General features: G+C 35.2%; 2 protein-coding genes across 6 annotated transcripts in view; one reads left to right on the top strand and one right to left on the bottom strand.

The window, feature by feature from the left end:
• Positions 1-10982, top strand: part of LOC117407411 (F-box-like/WD repeat-containing protein TBL1X) — a 65252-nt gene extending 54270 nt beyond the window's left edge. For 4 of the 5 annotated variants that reach the window (XM_034012408.3, XM_059029010.1, XM_059029013.1 and 1 more), the window contains 14 exons: positions 610-755; positions 1357-1564; positions 2526-2579; positions 3493-3625; positions 4010-4151; positions 4559-4622; positions 4713-4810; positions 5003-5063; positions 6570-6691; positions 7272-7346; positions 7835-7962; positions 8209-8374; positions 8669-8770; positions 9418-10982. In XM_034012408.3, the coding sequence (XP_033868299.1) occupies positions 610-755; positions 1357-1564; positions 2526-2579; positions 3493-3625; positions 4010-4151; positions 4559-4622; positions 4713-4810; positions 5003-5063; positions 6570-6691; positions 7272-7346; positions 7835-7962; positions 8209-8374; positions 8669-8770; positions 9418-9444 (1526 nt within the window). In that variant the 3' untranslated portion in view covers positions 9445-10982. The remainder of the gene's footprint in view (positions 1-609; positions 756-1356; positions 1565-2525; positions 2580-3492; positions 3626-4009; positions 4152-4558; positions 4623-4712; positions 4811-5002; positions 5064-6569; positions 6692-7271; positions 7347-7834; positions 7963-8208; positions 8375-8668; positions 8771-9417) is intronic. The other variant, XM_059029012.1, reaches the window with a different exon arrangement.
• A 74-nt stretch (positions 10983-11056) lies between these two features.
• LOC117406619 (G-protein coupled receptor 143-like) lies at positions 11057-25117 on the bottom strand. Its single transcript, XM_034010778.3, has 9 exons — positions 24503-25117; positions 20550-20659; positions 19512-19606; positions 19015-19107; positions 18150-18259; positions 17752-17860; positions 16943-17060; positions 16165-16420; positions 11057-13122 (listed from the first exon to the last, which is right to left on the bottom strand). The coding sequence occupies exons 1-9, from the start codon at positions 24756-24758 to the stop codon at positions 13031-13033; spliced, it is 1239 nt and encodes a 412-aa protein (XP_033866669.3). The 5' UTR covers positions 24759-25117; the 3' UTR covers positions 11057-13030.
• Positions 25118-25443: the final 326 nt, after the last annotated feature.

Here is a 25443-nt window from a genome sequence, read left to right as displayed (position 1 = left end):
TCTAAACTAACTATGAAAAGAATCAGAAAATGAAGAGCTATGCTTTGTATGCATTTTGTTACTGGATATCCTCTTCTGGGTGGATAGGTTGCAGAATCCCTTTCAGGTATGAGTTGGTTTGTGGAAACTGTGGATGCCTCTGAATTTTGAGTTATATGCTTGGTGTTTGCACATGTGGAAGTATCTTAGTATGTAAATAATGAGATGGTCTCTAAGTGGCCAACTGCTGGTCTGAAGCATGTCTTTACTTAAAGCAGCAAACTCAAAAACAAACAGGGGCTAAAGCTTTGACTTGTACCTGTTCTGTTTTCATAACCCGGTTTATAAACATTTATCAAATTAAGAAGTTTTAACAGTCGGGACACTGTCTATCCCACCTCCTGAAACCTGTGCGCTACAATGTCACTCTGAAAAGCAATTTCCTACAGCGTCAATATGACATTTACATCCTGTGAATCATCTATCTTGGGAAATTGAACTTTTGTTCCAAATGCGGTTTGTGTTATGCTAAAAAATATTTTGCAACAGACTACTACAGTTGGGTTGTTAATAGCTTCGAGATTACGTTTGAAACGTCATTAGAAAATCTTTTTTTGTTTTTGTTTTCAGGCTTCTCCCATTCAGCGTTCACCTTTGGTATTGAAAGCCACATTAGCCAGTCTAACATCAATGGGACTTTAGTGCCACCTGCTGCTCTTATTTCCATTCTTCAGAAAGGCTTACAGTATGTGGAAGCTGAAATCAGCATCAACGAGGTAAACACAGTACTGGAGTGTGGTCGTAATTGAGGGGGAAAGCTGCTGTCTCTCTTGTGTTACTTGCATCCAAGGCATCGGTAATCTGAAGGGCAAAAAAAACTGACAACTGAAAGATATATATATATATATATATATAAAACAAGTTTTCTTAGAAACCCTTGATCTACAGAATATAAAAAACAAAGACAAATAATTCATAATTGTCATGAACTTCAACATCAGAATTGTTTATTTTGATGTAAATAAAATAATCGAATTCAGAACAAAATCAAATTTAATCCTGTTTTATTTTTTTTTTAAAAACGTTTTTAAACCGCAAAATGATTTAACCCCTAATGGTTTTTTATGGTTGGTTCATGGAGGAATAAGTACAATACAATTTATTCTGTAGCACATTGTATATCAAGGTGCCTTTAAAAGATGACTAGTTAAATACATTTTTCCACCAAATAATATGTAATCATTTCAAACTTTCTTAAGATGCCAAACAAAAAGCATGCTTCCAGGAAGCACAGCATGCTTTTTGGGAGCTCCTTTTTCAAACCGCAGCCTTGGCAGCCATACTGATCTACGTGTTTTTGTAACTTTTCCTCTCCAGGACGGCACAGTGTTCGATGGCAGGCCAATCGAATCGCTTTCTCTAATAGACGCGGTGATGCCCGATGTTGTACAGACTCGACAGCAGGTGTTCCGAGAGAAGTTAGCTCAGCAGCGGGCTGCAGTGGCTGCAGCGGCTGTCCAGCAAAACACACCAAAGAACGGGGAGGCTACTGTAAATGGAGAGGAGAATGGGGCACATGTAATAAGTAAGTTCTACTTGATACACATAGTTAAATGTGTGTGGTTTGTATTTGTAAACTGCACTGTAAATGGTATTTAATACATCTGCTTTTCAGATCTGAGTTTTGATTATACTGAATTTACAAACTGAAAGAATCATTCTATTTTGTGTATACAGTTGCCCTGAACAAAGCAGTTGCCATAATACATGTTTGCATCCGTATTGTAGGAATTAAATACTATACCTTTATCTTCTATCAAGTCTTCTGCATGCTTTCTGTAACAAGCAGTGTGCCAGAAAGCAACACCGTTTTAATAACCTTAAATTCATGTTTGCATACCATTCCACATCAAATGCTGTTAGAACATACATTGTTTTGATATGCAGGTGGTTAAATTGGAACAAAGTTGTTGTGTCCTACGATGCTTTTATAATAGAAACAACACCACAGTTTCTTATCCTATCTGCTTTTATCTGCTTTATTTGAAATATGTGCATAGTTTAAAAACTTGTGTAAGATTTGCAAATCAGTTAAAATGATTTAAGCTTTGTGTTTGTTTTGATTTATTTCGTAATTCCACAGTACAGGTGGTTTATGCGCTTTGACATCATGAAATCTCACTTTGACTTCATGGAACCTTACTTTGTTTAGAGATAAGCTACATTCCCTAAAGATAAGGTAGTAGTTTACGTTCCAGTGTTCCAGTAGTTTAACCCTTTATATATATATATATATATATATATATATATATATATATATATATATACATACATACATACATACATACATACATACATACATACATATATATTTATATATTTTTTGGTATTTCATGTACTTGTGTTTTAACCCTTTGTCAGCGTCAAGGCACGCAAATGCACCCCAGTGAGTTTAAAATTAACATATCTCATGATTCTTTTAAGATCATGGGATACCCTTACATGTGATAAAACTTTTATTTTTTACCTTTTATTTTTATATCAAGAACATCCCTGTCCAACTTGGGAAATGGGAGGAATCCTTCTTCAAACTGCACATGGTAATTTTTTGGGGTGTATTTGCACCCCATTACACCTTCCGTGGGTTGCAGAAATGATACGTCTTTCATATGTGCAATAACACAGTACCAACACAAGCTTGTGCTGGCAGACAAAACCAATATTGCTGAGAAGGAGTGGGGAGTGAGGAGAAATGGTATAAAGATGTGTATTTTATAAAATCATTAAATCTTTGTATTTATTTATTCAAATTGCAAATTTAGTTATTTCAGAATGATAAAAGCATCAAATCATGTGTCTACGTTTGTATGCAAGTTTCAATCACTGTATGTGATAGGACATGGAGACACCGGCTAAGGGCAGAGCAGGGGGTGGGGGGCGCTGATAAGATTGGAGAGCTATGTTTTATTTTATTACATTTTTTTAATTATTATTTTTTTGGACTGGACCTTTTTTAAGACATGTTGTTTCTTTTATCTGTGTTTTATACTAAGCCCAAGTAATGCACCTTCATGTTGTTCGTTTCTTTATTTATATTTATCTTTTGTTTATTTGCCAAGTTACCTGTGCAATAAAAGTATTTATTCTTGTATTATTATTTTGTGTTTTTTGTATACAATAGCAAGTGAGTGACGCTTACTACAAAATATGCGGAATCGAAAGTATTTATTGACAAAATGTTAATTTAAAAATCATTCCAGAAGTTCAAAACTGTGTTTGGTCAATGTTTTGTGTCAATTATTTTTTTGTCTCTGTGTGGTATACAATTGCTACCCATTCTGCCTTGTGTGTAAGCTCAATTTGTGCCGTTGACGAGGGGGTTAAGGTTAAAAAAAATGCATAGAAAAAAATATATATCCGAAAGAAGAGAGACACCCTTTCTTTAAAAAAAAAAAAAAAAAAAAAAAATGAACTACTGCAACCTTGCCAACATGACTCAATTTCTTGTTGCAGATAATCATTCAGAGAATATGGAGATTGATGGGGACGTGGACATTCCAGCAAGCAAGGCTACAGTCCTCAGAGGCCATGAATCAGAAGTGTTTATCTGTGCCTGGAACCCAGTCAGTGATCTTTTGGCATCAGGGTGAGTCTTTTACCTTTCACTGCGGAGTTACTAACGGGTCATTGTCTAATGTCAGGGGATTGGCTGTGGGGATTCAGAGCTGACTTTGTGGTTTTACGTTTGACTCTGGTTTACTTTTCAATAAAGATTTGACGGTGATCAAGCATCCCCCATAGGGGGTGGTCCACACTTATATTAGCAGTTTAGACAAACAAAGATTTAAAAAATTACTATGTCAGAAGATTTGGCAGGTTCATTACTTAAACATACAATGTAAGTTGTAAAATGTGTGTGCCGCTCCCCTTGGTATTGCTAAACATTTCAAATGTGACTTAATGTGTCGGTGTGAAACTCATCAGTGCTTGTTCGTACCTGTTTAAGTGTGTGCATTGTTTAAATGTTTAGATCTGGTGACTCCACTGCAAGGATATGGAACCTGAATGAAAATGGAAACAGCGGCTCCACTCAGTTAGTTCTGAGGCATTGTATACGAGAAGGAGGACAGGATGTCCCCAGTAATAAAGATGTCACGTCCTTGGACTGGAATGTGAGTACAGTTATTGTGTGAATTCATTATTGTACCACTTAAAGATGTGCTAAGATAATTTTGCAAATATACTGTATATCATTACCAGTTCAACATGTTGCATTGCTATGAAACCAAAACAGCAACAATGAACATTTAAGGAATTTACTAAATGTAATGGATTATCTGGACCGCTTTAAAGAAGTGATGATATTTTCTATTCTGTGCTCCCAATCTCTGCTTTGCTAAATCTGTACGTTAATGTCATTTTATTTGTCTTGGAATAAGTGGAATTAGTAAAATGTCGAGAAATAGTATGCCCTTAATCTTCTGAGATATACAGGCCGTGCCAGTATTTGAATTCCACAAGTACTTTCTTTTTTTTTCTGGAGAGAGATTTACATTTTTGTATTGTGTCTAATCAACAGAGTGATGGAACGCTTTTGGCGACAGGTTCATATGATGGCTTTGCAAGAATATGGACTAAGGACGGTAAGAATGCTATAGATGCAGGTACATGGAACACAAAAGCTTAATGTCAACTTTAAACAATGCAATACATCTTTTTATTTTTTTAAACAGGTAATCTTGCAAGCACCTTGGGGCAACATAAAGGTCCTATTTTTGCTTTAAAGTGGAACAAAAAGGGAAATTGCATTCTCAGCGCAGGTGTGGATAAGGTATGCGTTTGGAAACCACATTAAAAATGTCTGAAGGAAAAAACATTTTTTAAGTTTATTCAGCAGTGTATTTTTGTTCAATTTTGCAGTGGCTGGAAGTAAATATTTTCCATTGAATGCTGCAGAGAATATGGAACCTTGTCAAAAGCTTCATCATTGTTGACAATCTATATCTTTTTTTTATAACTACAGACAACAATCATCTGGGATGCACACACTGGAGAGGCGAAGCAGCAGTTTCCATTCCACTCAGGTGTGTGTCCGAGCTGGAAAACATTAGATTGTTGAAAGGGAGGTGCTGTCAAGCCTCGATTTAAAAGCAGATTGTTGGGAGGGGACATTTTATAACAGTTATAAATTAGGCCTTTGAAGGCAGTGACACCAACATCTGTGATTCTATTAGAATACCCACTGTGTTTAATCTTAAGCCTTTGACTGCTGCATATTCTTTGTCAGTTGCCTGGTGAAGGGCTATATTTCAGGCTAGGTTAAACAGTGAAGCAATTTGCATCCTGTGTAAGTCATTACTGGTATTAGCTGTACTAACGTTACAGGCAGATGCATTGGATCAGTCCTTACAGTGAAAATCTTTAAGCATATACTGCCCAGTTTGAACACTTATGTTGCCAGGGAGAGTTGATGTCTGGACAGTGTCTAATTTGTGACTTAAGATTTAAAACACATAATCAATAAAGATTAAATGCCACAAATGCACAATGTTGTTTCCGTTTGGTAATAGTTGTGTTGACTGTTGTATGTTTGTGGATTCTGTTTCATTTTCTGTTGTGCAATGTTATTTATACAGACAAGAACATCATTCAAATGTGTCCATTACATATAAGTTCATAGTTTTACAGCATGATGTTAGGTGCCTGTTCCTATGTGGGGGATATTCGCAGGCAAAGCACTTGCAAGCGTCTGGAACTACAAGTGCTATGTTTCCTTAATGTTCTGCTCTCCAGATGTCTCTAAATGGCTTTAACCCTTTGCGGTCCATTTATTAAATGCGCGTCAGGCACGCCAGGTCTAATTTACTTTCACACGCGGAGTTAATTTTAGACGCGCTGTTTAAAAGTATTTTTTTTCACAGTCAAACAGGTTTAAAATGCCCTGCATAACAACAAAGCACTCACTAGGCATCTCCAGCCCTGCCCCACCCTTTCGTTCGCTATAGCTTTCACCTATGTAAGAAATAAATAATAATAATAATAATAATAGTTGTACATACTGATCAATCATCTCCTGATCACTCGTTTTATCACCAAACTCCTCAATAATGCGATCCAAGTCATTATTTTATTACTATAACATCTCAAAAAAGCTCTGCAAATGTCCGTGTTCTCTGTGTGCTGTTTACTTATGACCGCCCCGTTATCTGATACCAGGGCCATGTATGACTATTCATGAGATACGCCTTTTATTTATTTATTTATTTTTTCTTTTCGACTTATCTCGGCTCCTGTCATTCCCACTTGGCCATTGAATGGTTTTCTCGGCTTTTTCCGGAGAAAAAACGACTAAAACCCGTTTTTTGCATTTCTATAATGATGTTGGACAGGGTCCGACAATGGACCTGATAAGAATAATTGCAATGTCGGACCAGGTCCGACAATGGACCGCAAAAGGTTAAGCTTGTTTGTGAGGTTCCTTGTCGTTTGTCCATTGTCTGTGCTTCTTATTTAGAGAAAACGCATGTAAGGCTTTACCTTTCAACTCTGTCGGCTCCACCATTTTCAACATGCACATTTGTGCTTCACAGCTCCTGCTCTAGATGTGGACTGGCAGAACAACACTACCTTCGCCTCCTGCAGTACTGACATGTGCATTCACGTGTGCCGGCTGGGCTGTGACCGCCCAGTCAAAACATTTCAAGGACACACAGTAAGTGTAACAGTTTGTGTCATACCCAAATGGAGGTGCATTCTATTCAGAGCACCAAGGCTGTTTTTATAATGTTCTGCTAAGAGATATCGATAACTATTTCCTTGAGCCCTCCGGGAGTAGGACAAGTAAGCAGAGGTGGAATTAGCAACTAATTTCCTTATAAAATATTGGACTGGTGATAATTGCCATTGAATACTTTTATTATTCAAAGCAAGAAGCAAAATGACTGATAAGCATGTGCATATTACTACATGGTAATATAATACATACATTGAGAAAGGAAGAAGTTAAATTTATTTCATTAGATTCTGCCATTTCTCTTCATAAAAGAAATACAAATAGAAGTTTAGTCTAGCAATGCACAAATAAAGCCTGTGTTTCTGGGTGAAGGTCTAAATAGAGAACTTTTGCTTGCAAAATAAATGCCGATTGTAAACAATAGTATATGAACAAATTGCTAAAAAATCTCTTGAATAAAATTGGCTCCTTTTACTGCCATGTAAGCGTTATCTTGGACTTGCATGTGTTGTACACACGGTCATTCAGGATCCTGAACTGTGCCAATCTTGTGTTTCAGAATGAAGTTAATGCAATCAAATGGGATCCATCTGGTATGCTGCTAGCATCCTGCTCGGATGACATGACACTGAAGGTGAGGATATCAAGTTGGAGGCTACATTTACTATTAACTGACATCACTATTCATTGACAGGAATGCTTTACTTATTGTGAGAAAAGCAGAAAACAAAGCTTGCAGTTCAAAAAAATTGGCATCAGCGGCAGCTACTGGAAAAGCTGTTTCTAGAGATTTAACAGCTATATTGTGTGTCTACTGCAGGTTTTGATATAAGCATTTAAAATGGTTTGTTTTGGAGGTTGATTTTTACAGCCAAAATCAGGATGTACATGTTTAATATACACTGGTTCATTTTATTTATATGTATATGTGGAAGTCAATTATTTAAAAATATAAGTACTGTATATTTGTACAATATATTTCATGGTCCATCTTTCATAAACTTACCTCCTTGGCTTCGTGATTTGTTTTAATAGAGATGGAATTATAGAAGCTGTGAAATTTTGGAAACTATACTAATATGTTTTTTTTGTGTGTGTGTTTTTGTTTTTGTTTTCTTCTAGGTCTGGAGCATGAAACAAGATAATTGTGTGCATGACCTCCAGGCCCACAATAAAGAGATATATACAATTAAATGGAGTCCAACTGGCCCTGGCACTAGCAACCCCAACTCCAATATCATGCTGGCCAGGTACAGTAAAATAAACATACACCTGACTCCTGTAAAACATAAGGACAAGGGTGGCTGCACAGGATCACATGTTTAGCTTAACTAAGTTTCAGCTAATTGTGTATCTTATGATAAAATACGTGTTTCATTGTCAGAGTATTTCACTGCTCTCCAGATACACTTCCTTTGATCATTCTGCATCTAGATATGTACTAGAAATAAGCCCAATTGTAAACTCTTGATTGTATCTGTGTCTTCTCTCACCAGTGCCTCTTTTGACTCCACTGTTCGTCTGTGGGATGTAGAAAGAGGAGTCTGTATTCACACTTTAACCAAGCACCAAGAACCTGTATACAGTGTTGCCTTTAGTCCTGATGGCAAATACCTGGCCAGTGGCTCCTTCGACAAGTGTGTTCATATATGGAACACCATGGTAAGAATTTTGAATTTATATCATCAATAAATAATGAAAACAAGAGCAATTTAGAACAGAAAAAATGATTGAATTTCAGTTCTGCCAGCTTCTACTTTCTTCTTCTTTTTCTTTCTTTCTTTCTTTCTTCTTTCTTTCTTCTTTCTTTCTTTCTTTCTTTTTCTTTCTTTCTTTCTTTCTTTCTTTCTTTCTTTCTTTCTTTCTTCTTCTTCATCTTCTTTCTCTTCTTCTTCTTCTTCTTCTTCTTCTTCTTCTTCTTCTTCTTCTTCTTATATATTTTTAAAATTTTTTTAGAGTGGATCTTTAGTGCATAGCTACAGAGGGACTGGTGGAATCTTTGAAGTTTGTTGGAATAGCATGGGGGACAAGGTTGGAGCCAGTGCGTCTGATGGATCAGTAAGTACGCTTGACCTTCAGTGTAAAAACGACCTTAATTTCATAACTTTGTTGGCTGTCTGTCCTGCATGAGTAAGTAGCTTCACGTTTCGAGTTATGTTTGACATCCCTTTACTGGTCTTTGTGTTTGCAATCATTATTCGTGGTTCTGGGTTATTTTGCTCCAATACTGAGTTCTCATATTTGTTTCTCAATCAGCCTTTAACTGGCTTTGAACTTGGTTTCAATTTGTTTCGATCCAGGGTCTCCAATCCTGGTCCTGGAGGTCCGGTGTCCCTCCTGGTTTTTGTTCCAACTGTACCCTAGATTACTTAATTGGGCCAATTAAGCTTCGAATAAGCACTTAATTGGTCCAGTTAAGTAATTTTTTGAGAAGTTAACTAATTTTGAGAGTTCTAGTTTTTTGTAATTAACAAGCACTTTACCTCTCAAAAAATAGAAGTTAAAGACTGGAGTAAACATTTTGAAAATATGGCCTAGAGAACACTCTACGTGCTGTTGTCTTACACTTATCTGTTGGGACCAGTTACAATTTTAAACCTTCTTGACAGCTTGTTGAACAATCAAATTGCATTTTCTAACTTTATGTATACCTTTTACTGATGCAAATTATTGCTAACATTTTTTTTTTTTACCTGCAATTCTAGGTCTGTGTTCTTGACCTTCGAAAATAGTATTGTGGCAGTGTGTGTTTTATAATGGACCGTCTGTGAATGTGTGGAAAGAAGCACTCGGTCTCATTGTGACAGCTTCAGAACTGTTGGGAAAACATTGCTGTGAATCATATTAAAAAGTACCAAGCAACTCCCCTGGCCATTGGATTGAGCTTGTCCTGAAACTCGATGAGTGGAAATCAAAGGATGATACAGATCATACCTGAGAGGACTGGGGACTGTGCTGAGGACTGAAGGTTGTGCCAAAAAGTAACCATTGATAAACCAAACCAAAAGAAAAAAAGAAAGTGTTTCCCACCTATACAAGGATCAGTTTTATTTCGGATTTGGGCTACAGTCAATCTCCCAAAGGAATTGTATCAAATTAGACCATCTATGCTATCGGAACCCTCCCTTTTTTTTTTTTTTTAATGGAAGCTGGGGTAATATGTAGAATCCCGAGACGCTTTTCACTTATTGGATTTGAATGGATATAATTTTTTTTTAAGAATTTTTTTTTGTTCTAAAAAGTTGCCAAGAGGGGGGTTGAAAAGATGTAAAACTTTTGATAGATTGCTTCTCTGTGCTTTCTTTTAAGTCTTGATATCTCTAGAGCACTTAAGTGAACTGTATTTAAAGTGCTTGACGCACAAGAGCCCCCAGCGTGCAGGAATATTAATACAGAAAATATAAGAGGGGGGTATAACTTTTTTATGTATTGAACTTGAATTTTGGGGCCTATATGGGCTAAGCAAGAACAGATTGCTGTCTTTCGATGAGTTGCAGGTGCAACTCGTTTTGAGTATCCCATCTTTTTAAAGCTGCAGTATCCTTAAATGGATCTATCACAGGTTTCAAAGTAATTCCTGTTTTCTACAGACATGCAATTGTAAACCTAATACATGCAGGCCTTAAGGTTTTTTCGTTGGACTTCATGAAGATTTAGATATGTTATTTTAAAAGGTGCACAGATTCATTTTTCGATTTGGTTAGTTTACACCTTAAAATGTGAATTTCACATAAGGTCATGTATGGGAGGGTATGTTGAAACTTTAAATTAGTGTAATGTTAATTCAGAGTAACATATGACTAATACACTTAAACAAAGAAAAACTGCCAGTGCTGTTTAGTTAATGTTTATGTCCAAAACATGTTAAAAAATGACAGGACATTTATTATACATTTTAGCAAACACAATTCGTTTTGGTAGACACCTGCTTTATTACAAGCATTGCAAACCAGTGGCCATTTGAGCATGCAAGCTTACAAAAATAAAATATATCAAAAGTTTAGATTACATTTATTGGGATAATAGATTATTTAAAAAATAATAATAATAATAATAGTAATAATAAATAATCTAATTCCCTTTCTGGATGTAAATTTCTTGAATGTAAAGTTTGTAAAATAAAAAAAAAAAAAAAAAATTGAAATCACTCTGCATATTTTTTATGTCTGCTTTCAAAGCCAGTCATGTTAGTAGTAGCTGCAATAAACATTGATCTGATTCAAAAGCGAGGTACAGTAAAATAATAAAATCTGCAGATTCTGAAAACTGACAGTTAGTCTACTTATTTTGGTTCACATTATTAAACATATATGGTCAGGATCGGACAGTGTTGACCAATGGTGAAAGATACTTTTTTTTTTTTTTGTGGTGAAAAATATTTACATCTGGATATGCCAAAACAGACTAGATGAAAATACTCCCTTTTTTGTGTTTGTTAGAATTTATTTTTTTTGTATGTGGTGTTGCTTACTTTTTTCCTCCTCTCTAAAGGGGTGGGGGTAGTTTTTTTCTTTTTTTTCTTTCAATGTTCTGTTTAATAAAGGGATACTGCATCTTTAAACACTTGTCCAATCTCTGCATTGTTTGGATTAAGCTAATTTTAGTTCCACGTGAAGTGCACTTTCTCAGCTGTTAGGATCTGCTGTGTTTCATCTTTGTATTAAAAAAAAAACATTACTCAAACATTCAATCACTCTTTCATGCATTTATTCACTCACTGAAATGATCATTTTCTGGCTTCTGCTGTTTTTTATTGTCTGTGTCAGACTGACAGCCAGACTGTGCTCTGTTGCCAGGTCCAGTTTAGAACAGATCCTTTGACCACTTGTTTACTCTACTTCACCCTGTGTAGAGTAGCTCATTTGTTTCAAGAAATGGATAGTCATATTCAGTGTTTCAAATAAATTGCTCTATTTTGATATTAGAAAACACTTGTGTCTGTGTTTCTTATTTTTTGTGCAATTGCTTTTGGCTAAATATTTCTTTGGATGTATTTTAATTAATTAATTCTGGGCTTTTCAGGTCTCATGTCTAACCCATTGTCCAGAGCAGTCTGAGTTTTCAAACCCAAGCAAGCGTTAGTTTCTGACTAATGAAATTCAGAATTTCATTAAGTAGGTTTATTTGTGTGTCATGTTGCCATGCACCCTTTTCATAAGTTCACGCCATTTTAAATTAGTAAATGTAGTAGAAAGTGATTTTAAACACATCACTGCCATCTACTGGTGAAAATGGTTATAGCACTTTTTTTATTCCTACATTTTAGGAGAAAAAATGATGGCAACACATGTTGTAATCACATGATTCAGCACAGAAACCAGCATTGCATGGCAAAACAGTTTGAGATGCATACACTATTTTTTCAGCAATTTCTTGGGCACTACAAGATTAAACAAAGTAATGCATAGCATGAGAACAAGTAAAACTATAGTGAACTGCCAAGATAGTAAAATATCACAACTAGATTTGTAACCTTAACTTTATCTAACAAATTAGTATTAACACAAGAATGATGGCAATGCTGCTGAATTTTCTATCGCCTAACATGTTATTAAAACCAATACATACTTTAAGATGAGCTGTTCTGGAAGGATAAACGGTTAATCAAAAATGTCATTATATTTTTAAACCCATATTTTATGTCTTGGCATGAAGACTGCTGTGATTGTTTTAAATATATAAGAAAAATATGTCACAAACATATTGTCACAAATGTACGTCACAAACGTGTGTCACGTTTTTTTGGGTTTTTTTTTGGTCAGGTAAGATCAAATGAAAACATGATGACTCAGTTTGGTGCACTGGATCAAACCAGCCTCCAGGTTCAAAAACCAACATGTATGTGCCTTGCTATATCTGGTAGATAATAACATTTCAATTGTAGACCTCAATGGGTATGCAATTTAAATGTTTAAACAACAAACACCTGAATTCAGTTGAATAGCATATTCAGTTGCACAACATATCTGTCTCCAATTACCAGGGATTTAGCCAATGCAGGGGTTTGTTCTAGGTCAGTCAGTGATAGAATTAGGGAAATATCAACATTCTTTTTAATAGTTTTATTATATTGAACCCATCCTTGGTTCTTTCACAATATAGCTGTCTTTTGATGAAACTGCATTTAGTACAATGGTTTGAACATAATATGCATTCTTTATACAAATATGTTTGAGTTAATGTCAGCTTGGCAAGAGGGTGGAATGAGTTTTTTATAATGGAAGTGTAGACACACGTGAATAAGCAAATTGAATTTGATCCAGTAAATCCAGAGATTCTGTAATGGTTTGGGTGGTTCATCTCACCAGCTGATGTTCCTCAGTTTATCACAGATTCACCATCAGCATCTATACCTTCTAAGTCATGCAGCTCACTTGAAATGTGGATTTCAATTGTACTAGATTCTGAACCTAACAAGACAAAACAAAAAGGGAAAGGACTATATTAAATTTGTATATTCATGTTTCCAACACTTTTTGTAAAATGCTTGATTATTATTATTGTTATTTGGAACTCCTAGAAACATTATTTGCACTTGATGATGATATATATGTAATCATGACCTGCAACTCATGATACATATCGTGTTGTGACCTGAATATCGCAATATGTATCATATTGTGAACTACAAATTGTGATACTACAGTATCATATTGTGACTTGCATATTGTGACCTGTATATCGTGATATCCTGTTTACAACAAAAATAGAGGCAGCACGTTCTGATAGTAGCACTATTATTCCTGAAAAAAAAAACATTTGACCCGGTCATTTTTTATTTTGACATGGGTTTACAATAAACTTCTCAGTGCCTTGACAGTGTGTGCTATGTTATGGTGATTAAGTAGGGACTATGCTAATAGTTTGGGTGTTACGCATCATACGAACTGTACTACGACTTAAATGTGCATTGCATTAAAAAGGGTTTTCAGAGTAATGAATGATATTACAGAAACGCTATGCGGTTTTACAGCAGATGTAACTGCGGCGTTCTACTTGTCTTCCTTTATTTTTTTTCCGAGGATGGTTAAATATAATTATTTGTTAAATATGTCCAATAGTATTTCCCTCATAGCACAAAAGTGATATGTTAATATGCTGTGCTAAAGTTATGCCAATAGGCTACCGCTACTACTAAATCAATTTAAGGCCCTGTCCACACTATGCCTTTAAACAGTATTAGTTGCCTTTCAACCGGCTTAAAGGTGCTAAATATGGTTAGTGTCTTCACTACACAGTTTTTAATACCATACTCGAGAACCGGACTCAGAGGGTAGTCTTGAGTCCGGTTCTAAATTAGATTGCATCAGGTTTGTCAGACGTGTGGATGCTGTAATACCGAACGACATTTTTTGTGTATCCTCCAATATCCCAAAATGCTTTCTGCTATGTTTTGGCGAATGGACATTACAAATACACTGCACAGAACAGGCGTCTGAAGGAGTTGAGAACGACTTCCAATACTGCTGTACCGTATACAATTTCTGAGGCTTGTTGTAAAATGGTGGATTGTGGAGCGACGTGATCAGATGCCGAAATCAAGGCACATTGATATCTGGAGCGATGAAATCGATCAAGGAGAACTTCAGAGTTCAAAATGAAATACACACATTATGATAAAATGTACCTTGTGTTTTTAAGAAACAAAGCCATAAAGTTCATGCTAAGAAGCGCTATGTCTTCCGTGTGCACGGGCTCCCTATTTGCCGGGTTGTAAACAAAATGCAGTGCATGGTGGGATAATGTCATATTAAGTCCCACAGTCCATTGTGCTACTAGGAACTGTAACCAAACTATTATAATAGTGTTTCTACAACTAAACATGAAACGGTACTTCAGTGTGGAAGCTTTGAGATGGATTACTGTAATTAAAACTGTTTGGAGTACAGTTCTCAAGATCGGTTATGTAGTGCGGACAGGGCCTTAGTAAAATATTTTTAACTACGTACTACTAATGTTAATTATTGCTATTCATTTTGTTGCATGGGTATCCCTCCTCAGCAATGCGACCATCAGTATCAATAGCTTCACTGTAATAGGAACTTCAAGTTAAAACAAAATGTGTCTGGGGAAAAAAGATATGATTCTAATTTCCAAAACAATTCAAATGTCAAAGGCTATAATTATTATAAGAGAAGAACTGTACTTTTTCTATAAAAATACTTTTTTTTTTTTTTTTACATCGAGTTTCCTTGACCCTTGCATTATTTGGTTTGCTGTTGTGCGATAAGCTATTCATAACACAGATGGGTGGACATCCTATAACTTTAATTACAAGGAGGAGATTCATCTGAATGACAGACATAAAGGAGTTAATGTTTGCACAGAAATGTACACAATGTAAGTTTTATGGACTTGTTTTATTTAAATTGCTTCATTTCACAGCATTTAAAAAAAATAACAAACATTTTTTACACATGGCTTTTTTTTTAAATCTGATATTAAGAACAGCACATGTTTTAATACAATAATTTCCCTGAGTTGTTACATAAGGTTAATAAGCATCAGTGAAGTATCTTATATTAACATATTGCAACACTAAACTGATGACATTACCGACCACATGGGTACATAAGCCTGAGACAGTGGACGTGTTTAGCAACTGCAAGGGACATGCATAACTCACGTTTAAGAGCGTGTTAAGGAATTTAAAAAAATATATATAGCAAGTTACTGAAATCTTTTCCCACCTGTTTGCACTGGACAAAACATAAATTAAAACACATTGCTAAACCCCATAGAGTTTTATTTATTTATTTATTTATTTATTTTTCGTTTAGCAGAAAAAAGAAAGGGGAAGCTAGAAACAAATATGGCCAAATATGCAACAGTATATGCTGCATCATGCCAATATGAGACCAATGTCAAAACTATTAAATTGCTTGCTCTATTTCCGCTACCGGTATGTGTAGAACTGTCTATTTCAAGAGCATGAATTTAGACAATAAACGGATACACTTCAAAATACAGGTTCAATATCTACACCCTATTTACACTGTTATACAACAAAATGATATGATCAGGAAAATGGTTAAATATATGGAGGTCCATCCTCCCAATGAAAACATTGTGTACATGCATGTAGTAAATATTAATGGTAACTAGATAATGTCTATTTAATGCCCCTATAATTTGATGTGTATTCAATAAATTATACCAAACACCAGTCTTTAAATTGTTTAAAGACATCTCCTTTGGCTATAAAATAACATTTTGTGACATATTTTCTCATTTTCAATATAAATAACATTGCCCATCTCCTCAAAAATGAACATATTTTCTTTGTTCAAGAATGGGGGGGGGGGGCTTTTTAAGATACAATAATAGTAAAGAGACAATTCCCTTGTATCTATTGTCATACATTATAACTATATGGCATTTAATAAATGTGAGTTACCACCCATGATATATTGGTGAGCTTCTTTTGGGATGTTCATTACTGATTCTGTTACCTTCAGAGAGGACGCTTATGGCATCCGAGTGCTGCTGGCCGTTCCCATTCATGCTGTTCTTAGCATCTTGGACAAAACCTTGGTAGTTAAGTGAGGAGCTGACAGTGGGGTTGTAGACATCTGCAGCAGCAGCTGACGTGGATCCGGAATCCCAGGGTATTTCCCTCCGACTCTTCATGTTGAGATCAATATCCCATCCAGTCCAGCCATGAAAAGCAAGTGTGTTGAGGAAACCCTGCATTGGATTGAAGATACCCTGGGGAATGCCAAGAGAAGAAACAGAAACTTTCACAAACACTCTCCAGTTAGTGCCACGCTTTCCGATCACCATAAAAATATCTATCCGGCAATCATCTCACTATTTCAGCAAGAGCCTACGCTGTTGTCGGTATGCATTCATTGTCTATTGTGTTTGCATACTGTTCAAGCAATTCCTTTATGGTTCTGCAGATGTCCCACTATAGACTCATTTACTGCAACAAGTATTTGTGTATATAAACTCTTCTGTATATAAAACAAGCACAGAAATTATGGGAATTTTGTGTCATGTATATACTACCGGTATGGCTAAGTGCGGAATTCGTGAAAACGTAATGCTCACAAAGATGTTATCATTTAGAGAACAGTATTCAAGGAGACTTTACAGAGCAAATCTTTTAAACCGAGCAAATTAATCCAGTGTTCCCATCATTTATAAAAACAAGCAATCAGACAGGTTTGGGATGGCGAAGTTAATCAAGAGACAAAACTATTAGAATCAGTTCTTGGTGTCACCTACCATTATAAACCATGTAATCAAGATTGCGTTCCTGACATTTTTAAGGGGGCTCCCTTTGATATCGTCCTGCATTTCCAGATAGAACAAAAGGCTCTCGTTGATAATATTTGGAAGCCAACTGTCAAAAAAATGAAAATTAAACGTTTTTGTTAATGAAAACCCATAAAAAGGTAACTTATTAAAGATCCATATACATAGAGTAATTATTCAGGACAATCAATGACTCTACAGTCTTGATCATTTTAATCCAGTAGTTAAGGGTGAAGTAAAGGGCGAAAAGACATGGGTTGTACTGATTCACCTTCAAGCCTGTTATTGCGTTAGGAAATGGCTGGTGTATGAATATTGAGGTTTGAATTTCCTGTCTAGAATTAAATGAGATTCCACTGATTGGACTCTCTTAACTGTACAGGATTAGAATATTAACAGCCAATCAGGATTCAGGAAATTTACAAAATAGTTTATAATCATTTTAGAAGCAATGACAGCACTGTTTATTACGCAACACACCACAGGTTCTAAATGTAACTTCTGACTGTATTATTGTCTATCTTTAAAATATCAATAATCTGAAAAGTGTACAGCATTTAACTTGTCCAATCAGCTACAGATTGTTGTAGTCATAATTTTTTGTACGTTTCTTGACAGAATTGTATTAAAAGTGAGTGTCACCAAATGTCTATTTTAACTAGCTTTAAGCAGTATTCACGCTTACAAAATGTTCATTAGTGTGGGGCTCTGAAATTGACATTAATATGAAAGCTAATTTTTACCTCTTGAACATAAAATAGATACATCCTATATCTCACCAAATAAGAAAAACGATCATAATCTTGAAAAATCGGATTTTAATCTCTGTTCCCAGACGTCTTTCATTTTCTGTGTAAATTCCTTGTCTTCCCTTCAGCAGTGAAGTAACTGTAATCAGAAAGTTTAAGTGTATGGATTACCAACTTCGGATCTGTTTTTTATGCATGGCTTTCTCAGAATGAACGCACACTAGGTATGGGAAAATGAATACAATTACATTTGAAGCTCTTTGATCTCAAATAAAATCAGTATAGTCTACTGAATTATCCATTTTAGACATACTCCTCTAATTAAAAGGTATTCATGAACGTTTACACTTAGTGTGGATTGGAAAAGGTCACTTAGAAAAACAGCAGTTTCTTAGAAGTTATGATGAAGCCACTTGAGTTCTGCTTACCGGCTGTTCCAGTTCTGCCAAACAGGATCGGATTAACAATCAGAACTAGAAGAATGGGAGCATAGGTGGTGATGTAATGAGGCACTGCGTGTTCCAGTCCATTTTCACAGCTTGGAAAAAATGGAATAACATATTAAATACAAACATGCTAGTCATGAAGTTACTAAGTAACTGAATGTGAGTCTTAGTTTAACTAATAGACTGTAACATAAAATAAGCTTATTAAAAAAATAAAAAAAAATCTGACTGAATGGCAGCAAAAGCCATGAAAAATGGATACTATGTTTAACCAGACTGCACAAAGACAGCTTCAATATATATATATATATATATATATATATATATATATATATATATATATATATATATATATATATACTGTATATATACATACACACACACATTGTAGATGAATTATGGACTTTTTTTTAAATTGAATCATTGTCATTGCTGTATGTTTTTTGTTCTCAATTAAGAGATTAGAAACATGTAGCACGGTTGAATACAGTCTCAGATTGTTGTAACGTCTATTTGACAGCTAATGATAACAACAACTGCTACACTCCCTGGCAAGCTCACCAGAGGGAGCCATTGTGCATCAAGCGTCAAGACTGCACATTTGATACCTTTGTGCCAAAACCTATGAATTGTATTTCACTAAGCACTCAGTTTTAAAAGTACATATTACCAAATCACACATTCATAGATACTGTATGTCAAGGTCAGAGCATCTAGAACTATTTTAAACATGTTTTATTAGGATAAAGCATTTCATGACAAAAAGAAAAACAACTTCATAATTATCTTTTTTTAATAGACACTTGCCTATTTAATGCTCTTTACCTTTTCATTGGTTTGAACATACCTTGAAATTGAAGGGTAGTAGAGCATAGTCACTCCTTCCACACACAATAGAACAGCCAGGCCCCAGGTTATCATGTGGTACAATACAATAGTGCTGCAACACAAGTTAGCATGACATTATGACATCCGGTGCAGTATATATGAGAATAGTGGCTACATTAAAGTACACTGTATGATGAATGAAATACAGTACACTATGTTCATTTAAACAATAGACCCTCTAACAGCAGAACTACCCACTGATCCTCAGACATAGAAACAATATATATGTACATGGTGTTCTGATTAAGAGTTTTTACATATTAAAATGACAATACCAAACCATAAAATGTATTAATTGTACTAATTGCAACCTTATGCTTACGATTACGGCATGTTGCAATTAATAAACATCATCATTTACATTTTACACAGGATACCAAGATAACAGCATCAAAGCAAAATGATTGCCATCATTATGTACATAATCAGTAGTCATTTTTTCAGAGATTTTAGTACCTTTGTCCAGCTGATCTTTTAACAACTAGGTATACATCCACTGCATAGCAGAACGTCCACCAGAAGGAGGCACTGTAAAATAACTGGATCCACATCTATGAAAAGAGAAGAACATGAGGAAAGTTGGAAACGGGATAAGGCCATTTGGCCAATCAAGGTTCGTCCTGTGTTAGCACACCATTCTCCCCTTCTGGGGTGGACTAATTTAAAAGCACAGAGGTCTTTTTAAAATGTTCCCAGTGTTTTTGATCCTATTACTTTATCTGACAGGCTATTCCATGCATTTATAACTCTGTGTAAAAAGTGCTTCCTATCTTCACTCAGTTTCCATGTATGCCCTCTTGTTCTTCTCTCTGCTAAATGTGAAGTTATGTCTTGGGTTAACTTTATCTGTACCATTTATCATTTTAAAGACTCAATTGAGAACCCTTTTTCTCTTCTTTTTTCTAGGCTGAAGCGATTTAATTATTTTAATATGTCCTCAAGTCCTGGGATCTGCCTAGTTGCCCATCTCTGTACCTTCTCGAGTGCAATGATGTATTATTGTAGTGAGGTGACCAAAACGGCACACAGTATTCTAGGTGGGGTCTAACTAGAGCATTGTATATTCTTAGCATGACCTCTCCAGACTTTTTGCAATATAGCTTCCAGTTTTTTTTTTTATACATTTAACTTAAATGATGATAATGTATTATGTTTTTTATCTAATGAATTAGAGCTAATTTCATAAAAACTACTAAAGCTGTTACCGATAAAATTTTTTTTAAAAAAGAATTACAAAAATCTAAAATAAAAACTTGCTGTACCTAAAAAAACTACCGCTGAACTCTCAATCAGTTTTGTCTTATGAGTTATTTGTGTAACAAAGAAACCAAAGCATACTTTTCTGGACATTTCCTCAGGGTTTTTTGGTGAAATACAACCAGAATATAGCATGCAGCGTGTCTCACAGACAACTGAAGTGCAATATGAAATGTGCACTGATGATTACAAATGATTCTACTGACAAAAAAAAACAAATGTGCCATACATACATACCGCACTGCCCACACAGAAAGCTGTTGGCCATACTTCAGTGCTATTGATGACTGACATTTCTGTAATGAAGTTTGGGGAGCCAAGCCATACAGAAGATCTGAGAAGTATCCCTGAAAAAACAACACACAGCCATTCTTAGGAACAGTAATGGATTGTGGAAACAGGTTCATGGAAGTACTGCATAAGATTAATTTCTACTTCTGAAACATGGATGAGGGGGGAGCCAGAAGCAGTAAACCCCTTATATAAGTATAAATTAATGTATTATTTTCTTATTAACCAATTCTGATACAACACTGCTAATGGAATATGCATGGTTTCAATTGTTTATAGTAGTGTTAGAACTGAAGTCATTGTATTTTATCTTGCTCTTAATTGTATTAATACTTGTACTGTGATTCTTGAAATGTATTTTTGTTTACGACTGTAAGTCGCCCTGGATAAGGGCGTCTGCTAAGAAATAAATAATAATAATAATCACAAGTTTTGTTTGAAATCATCAGTTATCGCAGAAACTGCAACATTTGTGAGTGTTGCAAATATCTGACTTAATATCAAATACCATGGACCTGATACCAAAGTGATGATTGGGTAGATGCCAGATAAAATATTTAAAAAAAGTCTGTTACAGTATAAACCTGCTTTGTTTTGGTTTTAAATTATGTTCTATCATTTGCCCTATTGGTAATAATAGGGGTTTTTTTTGCTGATGGTATTGTTATATTTGATCATTCAACTCTGTGAATAAGCATTTTTTCTAAAATGTACACAAATAACCAACACCAAATATCATAATTCTATCTAATTTCCTGATCATTCAATATACTGTATCTATAAGTTTGCAATCTATATCCTGCTTTGACACCTTGTGAGTTTTAGTTTATCAAGTAGAAACATTTGTGGTACAAGAATTTGAATAAAAAGGTACACCGCATTTTCATTATCTTCAGTCAATGGGCTAGTGAATTATAGTAGACAAGCAAAAAAGAGTCAGTCCAATAAGACCAAATTGACCAATTGTAATATTTAAAACTTTACCAGATGCATATTTCTTGAATGCAGAAAAGTTCAGACCATCAAGAGGGTTCTTCTCATGCTTTAATATCAATTCAATTAAAACATAATTGTGTGAAGTGGCCCAAGATAACACAACTCTCAAAATACACAAGATACTGTGTGTTTCAATTAATCGATGATAAGGGGAAAAAAATAACAGTAATATCTCAGTGTAATGTCAAATGGAGGAATGAATGACTGGACAAACATGAGGTGAGCCAGTCAGTTATCAGCATAGCCCCTCCAAGGAATATATTGGCAGTGGGTGTACCTGAGTATGTTACACTGGCAGAGTTCTGCATTTATCTAGCTAACAGTTTGTCATGAAACCTGCGAAGGAACTTCTTATCACAACTGATATGCAGTATGTATCATAAGCTCTGGTTATATGGAGGTTATTTGTCTCATTTGCAAATCTGATGTGAATTTAAGATGGACACAACAGATTACAGATAACAAGTCCAGTTCAGATACACATCATTAAGAATACCCAATTTTTGTTGATAAACTATTAGAGCTAAGAAGTAATAACCAAGGCTTTAATGTATTTTCTTGTCTTTGTTTAGTATTAGTGACACCATTTTCCTTGTGTACATTTGAATAATTTGCTTTTTTTTCAGGATGTGCCACATAGATTCAAAAACATGAAGAAGAAGGGCTTTTGCCCGAAACGTCTTGAAAATAAAAGATGTATGTATGTATATATATATATATATATTATGTAAAAATAATGTAATTGTATGTAAATGTGATATCTTGTAGCAATTGTAAATTGCCTTGGATAAGGGCGTCTGCTAAGAAATAAATAATAATAATATTCAGAAAGGTAGCCATCTGCTTTCTACTACCTTATTACTTCCTGTGCTGCAGGTCAGTCTCTGACTGATAGGCTGGGGCTATGGGAATGCAATCAACCATTCAGTTGTATTTGGTAAAAAAAAAAAAAAAATCTGTGTAAAAACGTCTGTTAGAACAGGTGACAAAAAAAAAAGAAACAGCTCACTTATCCATGGATAAGGGATAAACAACGCTATGTGTTGAATTGGTAAAAACTGTAGATCATTTTCTTACAGATTCAATACGTTGAGTTGTTTAGGCCACTTAAAACATTTCTTCCTTATTGATACTTGTTCCATAACGAGATTTAATTGATTGCTAATTTGGTAATTGGATTTGGTTTTTCAGTCCTTTGTCTCTCACACTGTGGGAGTGTTGTAAGTGTCTGTTATAAGTGAAGATAGTACTTAGAGAGGCCGTTTTAGATGTAGAACATTAAAGTGTCATTAGAAAAATAAAAATGTGAACTTGTGTAGGGCCAGAAAGTGACAATAACTTGACCCCTGTAACGTCAGAAAATGGTACGCTGTTAATGGAGTGACAGTGCACCAGACAAAATGTAGTAAACCCGCAAAATCGTATATGTTTACAATTTTAGATAACCCAATTTGTTGTTCATCAGTTAAAGTCACATACGTTTGCTGAATTGTGAAAAAAATATAATAAAATAAACTTTAAGGGCCAAACTCAGTACATCGTATCCCTTTCAAATGGACGTTTCCTTGTTTTTTGAGCTAAAATCATTGGTGCATGCCCAGGCAACCACAGTACACGATATACCACTTTTTAACACGTACCACAAAATAACCCTACACTTGGAATGGAGAGTAAAGTTATTGATCATTTTACCAAACCTAAACAGATGGAGACCTAAATATCATTGCAAGTGATCGGTTTTGGAGACGTACATCAGTGGGCTGGAAGCTTGTTTGAGCAGTAGTTAAATCCAGGAACGAAATGCAGGAGCTAAGTTTAAATCTAAAGTCTGTGTAATTGATGGAGGTTTAAAAAGTGATGATCAAATTGCTTTTGTTCCTGAGAATGCCATACCTAGCCAAGAAGCAATCAGTCAAACAAATACACATGTTCATAATTTAACAAGCCAGGCAGGTATAAAAGGACTGGTTTCATGTATATTAAATCTATGATTTGTGAATAATATATTATAAGTCAGTAAACTGGATTAGCATCTGACTAAAGTTAGGGATGCTGTTAAGTTTAGTTAGCGCTCCAAAACAGGAGCTAGGATTTATTTTAGTTTTGTATTGTTTGTTAAAAGAAGCCATGTTCCCACTGGAAAAGGGTCGCACACCGCGGAACAAAGAAACATACAGGTCTGTCCTGTTTAAACCCATCCTTTGTTGTTGAGTGCTTAATCCACCAAAGATGTGTTAGGAACCCAGAACTGTGTTCAATTATACATTATTGATAATGTATAATTGTATTCCCCTACTTTTAGCAAACAATATGACATGTAAATTGAAATCACAAGCCCTGTTCTAAGTGTAATGTTTGAAATGTGTAATACTAATGAACTAATTGTTGAAATAACTGTTGCATAATAAAATGGCATTTGCTTTTCTGTTGAATTGTTCTGACTCACTGTTGTTTCGTTAATGAAACATGTTTGAGGCCCGATTTCATGTAAAAAGGATATATTATTCTCTTAAAACTATGATTTGGTGTATGTTATGATAAATGTGTTTCTTGTCTAATGTATGAATTTTAGACACATGATAAGCAACCCCCCTAAGTACCCCCCAATTCTCAACAAAATCAGCTGTTGACTATGAATAAACAGGCAACATTAATTTAAGGTCTGTTTTAAAACTGTAAAAATTAATTGTCATCGTTACTGTATATATATATACAAAAAAAAATGCATTTAACATTACATAACCCTATAACTTTAGTTGGTCAGAGAAATTTTAAAATACAATTAAGGCTGGATAGTAACTGTTAGTGCATTCATGAATACAGCTTTGAAAAAAGCTTTTCCTAATGATTAACCCAATGCATTCTCCCGTCTGCATTGAGCTTACAATAACATTGTACTTCACCTGCGCATCCCAGGATATCACAGAGACTGATGATGAGAAGAATCCGAGACGAGGATGTTGGCTTCGGCAGAGGATACTGCCCCAGTCTCCTATACCCTCTTCTTTTGGGCAAAATCTGCAGGATAGCAAATATGAGGCTCACACTAGCACTGCCAATGCAGATTGCACTGAAGAAGCGTGGCTGAAAGTTTAAAACAAATTGGGTTGACTTGTCTCTGTTGGGACAGCAGAAAGTCTCAAGCCTTGGGGATGCCATAGTGGACTGGATCTGATCACAGCATCAGAGTGAAAGAAAGCAAACTCACTCATTTCATCTCTCCTGTCCTCAGTCTAATCACGGGATAGGACATCATGTGCTTCTCTTTAATCCCTCCAGCCACAGTTAAACTGGCCTACAAGAAACTCCTAACAAAGGAATCTCAAACATGGCATTGGATTTTAAATCCCTCCTTTTTATGCTCATTAGCAAATTACTGTATTTTGGTTAAACCCTGTTATGCTTATGTTTTAATTTTACTCACTGCTTTATGTTTTAATTTTACTCACTTTTTTTTCCAGAACAGAACAGTTTCGTCATGGAATAAGCATACTGAATTAGTTCCAGCTAGTTTTCCATTTCACAATGGAATCTTCAATGTGATATTTAAATCATGTCAACTCTTTCACTGCAGATGCACATGGCAGCCCTGACATTTATTCTATAATATAAAAAAGATCCAACTCCTTTTGCTGCAAGTCAGTTTCAGTGATGATGGTCAAAACAACGATTCTGACTTTTGAATATGCATCAATCATTATGAGGTGAGTAATAGCAGGTGCTACTATTGAGAGATACTCAGCAGTAAAGTCTTGGCCACGCTGAAGGCCAGTTCTATGTCCTGTGAACACTTCCCAGTGTGTGATTCTTCTTGTCGGTGTCTGAAGTAGTTTTTTAAGAGTAG

The sequence above is a fragment of the Acipenser ruthenus genome, chromosome 8, assembly GCF_902713425.1.
Source record: "Acipenser ruthenus chromosome 8, fAciRut3.2 maternal haplotype, whole genome shotgun sequence".
NCBI classification, from domain to species: Eukaryota; Metazoa; Chordata; class Actinopteri; order Acipenseriformes; family Acipenseridae; genus Acipenser; species Acipenser ruthenus.
Note: the sequence above shows the minus strand (reverse complement) of the source record. Positions and strands in the feature narration are given on the sequence as shown.

What these genes read in the sequence shown, in the direction of transcription:
- LOC117406619 (XM_034010778.3), bottom strand. Translation starts at nt 24,758, where the DNA reads ATGGCATCCCCAAGGCTTGAGACTTTCTGCTGTCCCAACAGAGACAAG. An exon ending in AAAAGATCAGCTGGACAAAG is followed by an intron (nt 19,108 to 19,511) that starts GTACTAAAATCT and finishes CTTGTGTTGCAG; the next exon opens with CACTATTGTATTGTACCACA. An exon ending in TGATTACATGGTTTATAATG is followed by an intron (nt 16,421 to 16,942) that starts GTAGGTGACACC and finishes GGCATTCCCCAG; the next exon opens with GGTATCTTCAATCCAATGCA.